Raw genomic sequence first — 12,017 nt, forward strand, 5'->3', positions numbered from 1 at the left:
ATGCCTCCTCTGTTTTTTTTTGTGGTAAAAGAGAAGTCGAGTGAACACTGTGGATGTCAATCATTGCCCAGCAGTGGGAAACAACAGGTCCATGCTACAGCTTCTCCCCTACGCTCATCTGCACCTTGTGGGAGTTCCTCCTAGGCCTATTCCTATATTTTGTTTGTGTGTGTGCACACGTGGTAGGGAGATTAGGAAACGCCAGGGGTCTGCTATTGTTTCTTCCCCATTTGTGGCTGGTAATGCTGCTTTCTCAGCACAGGTTGTGACATGATCCCGAATTCAAGGGGCTGAGGCAGAGGACTCCTTTTGCTGCATTTAGTAAACAAGGAGCTTGCCAGACTTTCTGTGCTGTTTTGGAAAAAAGGACATTATCTTGGTGCAAAACCAACTCCATCTAGAGTAAGACCAGAGATATGGATCCTGCTTTCGAAAAGCACCATTGACATTTTACTCAGAAGGGGAAGGTGATGTTGACCTGAAATCTAAAGAAGAGCAATTATCCTTTCTATGCTCTTGAGACACAAGAAATTTATTTCTTCTTCCAAATAAAATATTTTTTTAAAAGGCCTCTGTTAGAATATCCCTGACCAGATCCCCTGCTGATGTAAATCCACATCTCTCTTTGGACACCACTCTAGCTGTGCCAATTACAGAGCTAAGGATGTAACTGCCATGTAGAGAAATTTTGTACATCCATATCCACGTGCACACACATTTCTACATCCATAGGCATATCTATAACACAGATCTGGGGTGCTCTTCAGACATCCTACAAACAGGAGACCTGAGCCTCACCTCAGTTATGGCCAGAGTTAATCAGCAGTGACTTCCTTTCAGTCAGATTACACCAGTGAAAACGGTGCTGTGCCCACCAAAGTCCACACCACGTACAGGCTGTGGGATCAGCCCCTCATGGATGCTTCATGCCATGCTGGCATACAGACTGGGGTCAAAGTATTACTGCTGCTGCACATTTTCCAGAGTCCAAACTGGAGAGCTCATATCTTTATACAGCCTAATAAAACTAATGAGATTTCCTCCCATGTTCTGAGGTCAACAAAATGTTTCTTTCTGCCTTCTCTTCTCAAGCAACAGCACAAAGATCTTGCTTTTCAACTCAAACCTTCAGGTGTGAGCACCAAAGTACCCAAGTGCAAGTGCACCTTTGCCCCCAGCTCCCAGGCTTTGGCTGAGTAAGACCCCCTGTTTCTGCCACAGGGGGCAGGGGGTCAGAGATACCTATCCAAGCCACTGGCCAAAGCCAGATTGCACCCTAAGCCTTCCTCAAGAGTGCTGCAGTCAGACCCAGTCCACACCTGAGCCTCCCCTGAGTATTTTTTTTCTTCTCCAGTCTGCCTCCTGAGTTGCAGCTTTGAGCTGTGGAATATTTCATTCTTTCTGTTGCTGGGGGCAGGAAGGTGATTCACCATTGGGATCAGCATCTTGAAAGAGTCATGTAAAGGCCCCATAAAAATAATAAAATTTAGACAGCTCTTTCTCAATATTTGCAACTGCTTAGTTCTTCATTTCACTTTGTCACCAGTTGGCACTTGGCAGACTTCAGAAAACATTGCATTACACTCTGTTGGTGTCTGAGGACACAGGGCTGGATGAGCAACACTGACGCTTTGCAGAGGGCACTGTGAGAAAAACAAAAACAAATGCGTAAGCAGTTTCCTCATTCTAGGAAAAAGCACATCTGAGTATTATACGACTTTGTCAAATGTCTTTTGCATTTTTTTAAAAAAGGGCATCTATCAGTAACTCGTCTGCTGCCTTTCAGTGACCAAAAAACACCAAAGGATTCTCCACAGGGAGACTGGAGCATTTGGGTTTTTATGATGCTGGCATGTCAAGCTGGATATTAATAGTAACGTGAGTGAGGTTTTAAATAGACCCCAGCAAATGCAAATCTAGCTATTTTTAAAGTAATGCACTGAATAGGAATCACAAATTAGATCAAATACTACAGCAAATATTATATTCCAGCAGCAGTCGAAAGGTCAGTGTCTCACTATAGTGACACCACAGAGTTTTGTGAGTGTAACACAGCTGTAGCGAACCTGAAACCAGCACTAAAACTGTACGAGTGTGTATATCTGGCACCAGTGAAACCTGAGATAAACACCGATGCACACGAAAAGGGGATTATGGCAGCGCACGCTCGTGTGTTTGCTAACTTTGTGCGCCTCGTTAACCAGGGGCAAACAGACATCTACATACTCAGGCTGCCCAAAATACATTGTTCCCATAGAATATATAATCCCAGTCTCCAGAACCGACTCCTCTAATAGGGCAGCATTCCTTCATGAAGTTATCTGGCGGCGAAAGAACGCTGCCCTTGGCTGGGCATTGACACCGGAGTTTAAAAAGCTAATTGTCGGTGGCCTTTAAAAATAGGAAGCGCGAAGGCGCGTCCCTCTCTTTTGTGGGGCGGGGGGAGCAGGGCACTGCCGGGGACCTCTGCAGATACAAATCTGCCCTCAGGAATGCCACCAGCTAAAAACACTTCGCGGCCCCTGCGTGAACTCAGCGGTGCTGAGATAAAAATAAGCTTTTCCCTTCCTTTTCGCTGCCCTTTATCCCCGCGGAGCCCTCAGAGCCACTGCGGGGTGTGTGGGTGAGGGGTGCGGGGGGCCAGACGCGCGCCCCCACACCACCCGCCGCTGGGGGGCGCCCTGCCCGGCGGCCTCACGTGACAGCCGCCGGCCCCGCCCCTCGCAGGCCGGGCGCGCGGGCGGCTCGCGGTACGTTGCGGCCCCTCGGGGCGGGGGGGGAACATGGCGGCCCCAGGGCCTCAGCGCGGCCCCGCCGCCGGGGGGGACACGGCCCTCGGGGGCTGCGGACGGCCCTCTGCGGCCGTGAGGGGCGTGTGGCGTGTCCGTGTACAGATAGATACATGTGTGTGATACATGCGTGTGTGTATATACGTCTGTGTGTATTTATATGTGTCTGTGCGCCTCAATACGCGCACGCGGGTGTGTGCGCAGGGCTCGGTGTGTGAGCGCCCTCAGACAGGGAAATCGCGATGTGGCAGCAAAATTCCGCTGGTTTTCTGGTGTCCTGTGTGTTTCCCGTCCCTGCTGCCGCTGCAGGAACCAGGGCGCTGCTGTTTCCTGCCTGTTTCTCCGGTGGAGTTGTCCTTGGGGAATTGTGTGGGTGTCGGGCACGGGGGAGCTGCTAGTGCGGAAAAATCGTGCTTGCCATTGGAAAGGAGTGGTTATAATTGGTTATGTGGTTATGATTTGAACCGAGAGTGTTTTGCTGAATAGCAATTGTTGTGTTTGTCTACCGACAGTGACTGGTTACTGTCCAGTGTCTTCTGTATTCAGGAGAAATAAAGATTAATTTTTAAGGAGTACAGCTTGTTCACACTTCTTTTTTTTTTTTTTTTCCCAGATGGCTTTAATAACTTTAAAATTACGTTTCTCTAACATGCTGCTCTAGCATGTTATATTGCAGTATATTTCTTTAATTTTTTGTGTTTCTGTACACGTACTGCTAATGCTTTTTTTTCCTATTACATTTGATTCACTATGATTCCCTAATTTTATGCTGTTGTTCTTTCGCAAAGTTTTTAATTAGAAACTATTCACTACCTGCAGATCTAGCAGGCAGAATTTTAGACTCTCAGAATATAGGTTATCATCTTTCTAGAATGTTCTGTGTTACTATTTGCAGAAGCTTTAAACAAACAGAAAAGGCCTTCTCTTATTCTTTATTCAGGCTTATACTAGCTGTTGAGTGGTGTTTGTTCTAGTTGAGCATCTTGTTAATGACGCTTATATCACTTTGTTTCCTAGAGAACTGGTGAGCAGAAGATTTGTTTTTCATGAAATACCCAGCATGTGCTGAGAGACAAAGTCAGAAAAGCCAGCCAAAAGCTAATGTCTGAAACACCCACAGACAGTCCAGAGGTGCCAATGGAAAACACCCCGTTCCCTGAAGTTCCTGATGTGGAAGGAAAGGCAAAGTCAAATGACAGTCCAATAGAGAGACTGGAGGCAGGCACAGGCAAGGAAGAATGCCTCGAGTCCATGTCCAAGAGGCAAAGGAAGAAGCTGTTGAAGCAGAAGCAGTGGGAAGAACAGAAAGATCTACGGAGGTATGGTTTGCAAAGCAGCTTCCCATGGTTCCCACGTCATATTTAGTGCTAATAATAACGATGTGTCAGCAGAATTTGATTGTGAATTGCTTCATCAAATCAAGGCAGTTGAACCAGTTTTCTCCCACACCAGGTTTAGAGCAGTAGCCCCAGGCTACTTCGTCTGCACTTGAAGAGGCTGTAGAGGTAAGCATCCCCTCCTCATACTAGAATTGTTCCTCGGCTTCAAGAGGATGTCAGGAGGGATTCAAACGTGCACGTTGTTCATTTGTCAGAAGGCAGACAGAACGTGTGGCCTTGTTCCTCATTCCTGGTGCTGTCAGACTTGAGAATCTTACACTGAATAAAAGCAGCTACATTTGACACATGAAGTGCTGTGCTGCAAGTTACACTGACTTACACAGAGCTTCTGTTTTGTTGTGTTGAGAGAAAGTGTATCTGCAAATGCACTGATGGTGGTTTATTCTTATCCCACTTACTGCCAGCTGCTCCTTCCCAAGACAGTGGTTGTTGCTGTCTCTGAAATCTGATCTCCCAACTGCCTGCTCCTCTCAGGAGCACTGCAGGATGGAACAATTTCTTCAGAAGCCTTTTGAGAAACTGTTCAGTGCAACAGGATGTAAATTGCCTTCCTCATTCTAATACTGTGATTGATGTTCATGTGTAAACTAAGCACTTTTTGGTTAGTTCTGAGACTTGACTCAGAGTACCCTTAAATCCGTGACACTCCCAGTATTGAGTAAATTACATTTGTGTCAGATATCTGTCTTTGTAGATATTTACAGAATTTTACAAAGGCAGGGATATGTTTTGTGCTGTCTTAGTGTGGCACAAATGCAGGCAACAGGCTGCGTTTAAACTATCACAGTCACAGGACAACCACTTTGGTCCTAGAAGTCTGCATCTGTTTGCATAACACAGTACCTCAGCAGAGCTGGCAGAACTTTTTGTGGATTGATTTGTTTGTTTACTTAGGCAGAAACGAAAAGAAAAACGCCAGAAGAGAAAACTAGAACGTCAGTCAAAACTGGATTCCAGTAATGAGGGGAATGACAGAAAATGCATGCGCAGGGAAGTTGTTCCTAGCACACTTCGCCTTATCGTGGACTGCAGCTTTGATGACCTGATGGTGTTAAAGGTAAAAGGAACTTCAGATTAACTAGGTATATTTAATTTTCTTAAATATAGACTGTATGTTCTCTGGATTTTCCCATGGATTACAGACCAAGTGTTGTCACAGTGGTAACCCTGTTTGATTCCTCAGATTAATTTTGTATGTTAATTAAACCCCTGTGGTTTTTTTCCCATGGGTTACAGACCAAATCTTGTCACAGTGATAAACCTGTTTGATTCCTCAGATTAATTTTGTATGTTAATCAAAGCCCTGTGGTTTTTGTTTTGTTTTTTTTTCCTATAATAATGTAAATCAAGCACGTGCATGGAGGTGTCTAAGTACACCCATGTGGAAGATGTTTGTGTCTCCTTGTCAGCATAATCCTCTCACAGTGGGTGTTTTTTCTCTCAGGATCTGATGCCCACACTCTCTGAGTAGTCACTTTTGCCAGTTAAAAGCTTCCTCTCTCTCTCTTTAGCTTCTGACTGGCTCATGATAAAGCATTTTGTGATGGTCTGTATGAAGGACTAAATAAAAACAAACTGTGTTGTATACAGGACGTTAAGAAGCTTCACAAGCAGATTCAGAGATGTTACGCAGAAAACCGAAAGGCATTTCATCCTGTGCAGGTATGTTTGAACAAACTGAACACTGACTGTTGCTAAGTACCAAATATGAGAACTGTAGTAGGAAAAGAAAATATTTAAGATGCCTCTTTCATAAGAAAATTACTTTTACTGTAACATCCACATGTTATAAGGATACCCCTGTATATGGAACAGTATGTGCATGCAGATGAAAAGTGCCACATCCAAGTGTGCCAGTAAGAGGCTGTTGATACTCTTGCTTTTAGCTGTGGCAGATTTTTTAAAAAGTCACTACAAGTCTGAATTTGTCTTTTAAATGTATCCCTAACTATATGAATATGGTCCTAATACCACTTCCATCTAAAAAATATTAAAAGTTTTAGCTAATTGTTAAAGGTGGAAAGAGAGGAAACAGATTGTGGCAAGTTGATGTTTCTGTATTTTGTATGTCTTGTTTGCTCTGTTTGAAGTTTTACTTGACGAGCCATGGGGGACAGTTGAAGACCAACATGAACGAAAATGACAAAGGATGGGTGAATTGGAAGGTGAATAATTTAGTATTTCTGTAAAAAGTTAGTCTTGATTGTAGTTGTTAACTATATTGTTAGTTTTGAAGAACATTTTTTTTTTCCACATGGATTTTTCTAATACATGTGAGCAATAGCATATTTGAAAAAGCTGTTTGTCCTTTTAATTTGTTTAACTTAAGTAAGCCAAAGACTGCTTCTCTTGAATCTAGATTTGAATTTTGCTTGAAACACTACACACAGATCCATTTTCACTTATTTTCATTGAACAAATTCCATTCTTTATAGACTAAGCAGGACTCCTTGATTTAAGCAGTTCCATCCATTGTTTTTCTTGACAGTGCTCTTTTATCCATGTCCAAAATAAGACTTGCCAGTTAGGATGTGATTCTCTGGTGTGCACTTTCACTTTCATCACATTGCCTCTCAGCACTGAAATGTTCTGGGAGAAGTAGTTTCTCTTATGGTCAAGCTCATATTGGTTTTCCTTGTGACTCCCTGTTAAGCCACTATTCCAACACCTCCAAAGGAAGAGCATTTAGAACAAATAAAAGCAGTCCTGTTTCCAGCAGTTCTTGTGCAATAGCTGCTTCATGAGAGTTTAGCATAAACTTATCTTACTGAACAATTAATGTTAACTAAGCGTTTGCTTCTGGGTCCACTTTTTTTAATGGACTCAAAAACTACTTGGATTCATAGGAGAAATATGGCAGTGTTTGAAGGGAATCACAAGAACTTAAGTATTTGTAAAGTTATTTTGGGTTTCATAAAATTTCCTGCTGATTTTTACAAATCATTGCTCTAGGGACTGGATTGTTTACACAGAAAATTAATCTGCAATGTGCTATGCATTTGAACGTGAAGGAGGAATTTGGAATGACCACATACTGTTAGATTTATTTTGCCAGTCCCATCTTGGGTCTGTAAAGCTTGGTCAGCAATTCATCAGTTGAATGTAACTTCCTTTAACTACCTTTTTTTGAGGATATCCAAATTAGAACAGAGCACTATAGTGAGCTAATAAAGAAAGAAGACCTAGTATATCTTACCTCAGATTCACCAGACGTTCTCAGAGAGCTTGATGAGAAGAAAGCCTATGTGATTGGAGGACTGGTGGATCACAATCACCACAAGGTAAACTGTGGGTCTGTTTCTTAGCAGCGCTTTTTTGGCACCTTATTTGACATGATTGCTCTTCATGTGTAAACTAACATAATTAATAATGAGAACTCTTCCTCAAAAAATAATTCAAAAAATGTTGAAGAAATATGGAAAAACTTGTTGTGGCATCAGTGGCTTGTGTTCCAGAGTTTTCTTATCCTTTATTCTTCTCTGAAAAAACACTGAGTGACTACAACGTGAATAACTTTGTACTTTAACATAAGCTTACCTTTAAAACAGGCAACTGCTGATGGTTCTAGAGCTGCAGCTGCATGAACAGGTTTCATTTACAATCCTTTTGACCACAGGTCATAGTGTGACATAAATTGAAAGTATTGAGTTTTCCAGAGGTAGTAGCCCTTGAGGAAGGTGCTGCCCTATCAGGTTAAGTTTCTTTTTGTAACCAACTTCTACAGCAACATCATGGCAACATAGGCAAAACTCTTGTCAGAAAATTATACTTGTAATAAATTTGAATGGGCTGATCTGAAACAGTAATTCTCAATCCACTTGTTTTGGTATCTTTCCCCCAGGGAATTACTTACAGAAAAGCTGTAGAGCAGGGAATTGGTCATGCACAGCTGCCACTTGGAAACTTTGTCAAAATGAACAGTCGGAAAGTTTTAGCTGTCAATCATGGTAAGTTCTAAATCATAAAATAATTACATTATTTTAGAATATACCTGTAATAGTTACAGTTTGAACCCTCTGCACTGTAGTGCAGATGCCTAAACCTTGTTTTATTCTATTGATATTTCTTGAATTTAGTTGCCTACAGAATACTCTAATTGCCCTAAATATTATAGATATGGTTAAATGTAAAAAATGGTGTCTTAGCCATTTAGAAGTGAACATTGTATCTTGTATCTGAGGGTTACTTGTAGCTTTCTTACCATCCTGGTCTTGTTTCCAGGTTTACTGTATAAGTGAGTAAAATGTTGGAAACTATCCAGCATTGTATTTTATTGTAGGGTACACATTTTATGCCAAGGGAGGATGAACGTTTGATGTTTTCACCTCTTTCAACATTTCAGCAGCTTTCTTCAGCAGTAACTGCCTCAGTACCTGTAGACTTTCCTCAGTTGGTATCATCAGTACTCCAACTACTGAACTTTAATAACTGTATCTTCCTGGTTCTAACTGAAGTATTCAATTGCTTAACCAAGCCTTGAATCCTTTTAAACTTCCAGCTTTATTATTAGACTGTCTTTCAGTGTCATTAAACAAAAAGACATGCAAAATGGAGCCTACTCAGACCTTCATGGAAATTTTTGACACAGTGTCAAAGTCTTTATTGTGCCCCACTGCAGATTCTTTAGCTTATCTTACCTTGCTTTATTTCAAGTTTATTTTTTTGTGTAACACATTGCTTAATGGTAACTTTATTTTCTGAAAGTGCCATATTAATGAGGCTGGCATTTGCATGATAATAAAGATTATTTAAGCATGGAGGAGAATATAGTATGGCACGGGACTTAAAAATTACCAAACCCTATATATTTGTAGGATGTTACATGTTTCTAAATTTGGATCTTTCACTGTTGCTTTATATAGAAAGGAAGAGATAATTATAGAAGGGGTGAAAATATTTGTTAAAGTGTATCCACAGCAGGATTCCTGTCAAACATGAGAAAGCATTGGTGCCTGTACAGAAGGCACTGCTGAGACTGAAGTATTTGTCTCAGTCCTGAGAGAAATACTGTCATGCAGCTGGAGACTCAGGATGTGCTTGGCTCCAGGCTGTAGGAGTAGCAGAACTGCAGTGTCTGTTCATGCCTGCATTCCATCAGCTCTGCTCTGAAGATGCTACAAGAGAATGCACACAAACCTCTGTAAAGATGGATTTGGGGGTGTGTTGCTATCAGCAATTCACTTACCTCCCTGTAAAAGAGCTGATGGGCTTTTCTGATGTTGCAGTGTTTGAGATCATCCTTGCATACCTGGAGAAGAGAGACTGGAAGGAGGCCTTTTTCAGTATCCTGCCACAGAGGAAAGGGGCTGTTCCTTTGGGAGAAGCCAATGATTCATCCAAACATGCTCTGTCTGGAAAAGAAGATGAAGACAATGACTCGGACAGCAATTAGGCTTCAGAATTGGATGGTGGGAAAGATGAGACATGCAGTTAGTGGAATAAAACTGGGACATGAAGTAGTTTTACTTCAAAGACCATCTGTGGCCCTTGTAATGCTGAATTGTCTCAGAGCAGTTTCTGTGCATGAAGGGTTAAGTTAAATGCAGGTTTCTACCCTGAAACGTCAATATAATAGCTTTTTAAGGAGAGAAAAGAAATTAATGAAAAATGCAGCATTTCTTTTTTTCCCAGGGAAGCTGTTTAATTTAATTTTTTAAATATTATTTTTTATACATACCAAGTTGGTTGTAAATGCCAAGAGCATTAGTAACTTTCCCATATTTTAATGTATACATTCTTGTCTCCATTTCTGTTCAAAGGGTTTCTTAAAAGCAACGAATGACAAGTGTTCCTTTGGTTCCAAAACCTGTACCACTAGTGCCTGCTGCAAAGTGTGCATGAACACTCAAAACAAAAATTGTGATTTTCCTGGGCATCTCAACAGACAATCACAAGCAACTGAACCACCTGATTTATATATTGTGTTTAGTTATCTGGGGTCAGTAGGTGAAGTATGAATGTGGGGTTAAGTCAGTGCTTTATACTTGAGCTTGAGAGGGATGGGTATTAGCACAGGTGCAAATCGTGTGCCTTGGTGGGCACACGGTGCACACTGAAGTGACTCAATCACTTTTGATTATTTCTTCATGTTCTCAGCAAAACTTATCACACGGCCTCAGAACAACACCAAGAGAGGAACTCTTCCTTACAGGTCACTCAGATTCAGTATTACTGTGTAATCACAGGATCCTGTATGTATTGTATTGTCTATCAAATATTTTTCCTTTAAAAAAAGTCATAATCTTAGTCTTGGCTGGATGTTCTGATTCATCAGCTGACTTCAGTGCTGTGGACTACTCAGACAGAGTAGTGGACATCTTGGAAGTGAGGCTTTGCTTCAGCCCTGTGAGCCTGCCTATCCCTTTCTTCTCCCGGGAGTAGCCAGGTAGCTGCAGTGCCTGAATAAGTGCGGCTCTCATACAGGTTTCTCATGCCTGAAGAGCATGAGGTCATGGCATCCTAAGTGTTCCTCTCTGCTGAGCTGCAGTCAGAGGGCTGATTCAAGTATGATTTGCCTTGTGCCCATTTTTCTCCTTTCCTTCGTTGTTACTGCTTTCAAATGGAGACTGCAAGTGGGATCCCTGTGAGTCCCTATGGTCTGTAAAGGCTTGGCACCCAACTGCTTATGACTTAAACACTTAGTGCACTTCTCTCTACACTTTCTAAAAGGGCAATAGAAAAGTTTCTATTTAAGAATAGAAGGATCTTAAATAGATCCTTCTATTCTTAAATAGAATGATCTATTAAAAGGATGGATCGTAGTTTGCTAAAGTTGCACAGGGATTTTCATAAAAACATTGCTGGTTTTGTTTCTGTAACAAAAAAAGGCAGCATCAGTGTACCCAGCATGTATTACACTGATTCTCTAACTGAAATGTGTAAAATTGCAAGGAATTACACCTTTACAGCTGAGAGAACCTCATGTTAATGCATGTAGCACCATTAAACCTGATCTAAGATTCCTTAGTCTGTCCAAGGTTTCCTTAAGACCATTTCATACGTGCCTCATTTACTCAGGCTTGAGAGTAAAGGAGCAGATGGCACAGACAAACTGGGGACTTTTAGAGACATGCTGGAAGGGTTCCAAAGCATCTTACAGAACTGTTGTACAACTTAAAACACAGCCTTACAACTTTACCAGTGAAATTAGATACACACACCCACACACATACAGGTGTTTTTAAATCCAGTTGTCTAAATCCTACCTGTCTATTGTGAAATAGAATGAAAACATGGTCTGGGGTGTGTTGCTGTTCAGAGGTTGCTCATGCCAACTGCCCTGTGTCATAACAGCTCAGTGGCTGCTGCCTGTTTATCCACGTTGCTTGTCTCACCCACACAATGGGGTCTTCCTGTCCCCCATCAGCAGCTCAAGGGAGGTGATCCTCCTGCTCTGCTCTGATGAGCCCACCTGGACTGCTGTGGCCAAAGCTGGGGCTCACGATATATGAAGCCCATGGACCTGTGTTTGAGCAGGTCCAGAGGAGGCCATGAAGATGCTCAGAGTGTTGGAGCACCTTTCCTGCAGACAGGCTGGGAGAGCTGGGGCTGTTCAACCCAGGAGAAGAGAAGGCTCTGGAGAGACCTTACAGCATCTTCCAGTACCTGAAGGGGGCCTACAGGAAAGCTGTAGAGGGACTTTTTACAGGGACAGGGAGTGATAGGACAAGGGGGAGTGGCTTTTAACTGACAGAGGGTGGCTTTAGGTTAGATTATTAGAAGAAATTCTTCACTGTGAGGATGAGGACTTTTAGTTGTTTTTCATTTTGGATTTACATATTGTATACAAGTTATAGCCCTGTTTGGCACTCTGGTGTTCTAGCTTGTG

The 12,017-nt window shown here is 42.1% G+C and overlaps 1 protein-coding gene and 1 long non-coding RNA gene across 7 annotated transcripts in view; one reads left to right on the forward strand and one right to left on the reverse strand.

The window, feature by feature from the left end:
- The window catches only part of LOC140683988 (uncharacterized), a 20,874-nt gene continuing 8,857 nt past the window's right edge, over positions 1 to 12,017 (reverse strand). Inside the window, exons 2-3 of one of the 2 annotated variants that reach the window (XR_012055739.1) lie at positions 9,375 to 9,540; positions 1 to 1,643 (exon numbers count right to left, since the gene is read on the reverse strand). This is a non-coding gene — a long non-coding RNA (uncharacterized lncRNA). Of the gene's footprint in view, positions 1,644 to 8,759; positions 9,541 to 12,017 lie in introns of those variants that run through there. The other variant, XR_012055738.1, reaches the window with a different exon arrangement.
- On the forward strand, positions 2,642 to 10,435 carry TRMT10A (tRNA methyltransferase 10A). Of its 5 annotated transcripts, none has more exons than XM_002192570.7 (8): positions 2,642 to 2,750; positions 3,807 to 4,108; positions 5,084 to 5,246; positions 5,780 to 5,851; positions 6,280 to 6,354; positions 7,321 to 7,470; positions 8,031 to 8,136; positions 9,415 to 10,435. In XM_002192570.7, exons 2-8 carry the CDS (start codon positions 3,891 to 3,893, stop codon positions 9,579 to 9,581), a joined length of 951 nt encoding a protein of 316 aa, XP_002192606.5. In that variant the 5' UTR covers positions 2,642 to 2,750; positions 3,807 to 3,890; the 3' UTR covers positions 9,582 to 10,435. The 5 variants fall into 5 exon arrangements, with proteins under 5 accessions (XP_002192606.5, XP_072784660.1, XP_072784661.1 ...); XM_072928559.1 differs by having other exon boundaries at positions 5,088 to 5,246; XM_030271687.4 differs by lacking the exon at positions 2,642 to 2,750 and adding an exon at positions 2,760 to 2,904.

Source organism: Taeniopygia guttata, chromosome 4, assembly GCF_048771995.1.
Source record: "Taeniopygia guttata chromosome 4, bTaeGut7.mat, whole genome shotgun sequence".
Taxonomy (NCBI): Eukaryota; Metazoa; Chordata; class Aves; order Passeriformes; family Estrildidae; genus Taeniopygia; species Taeniopygia guttata.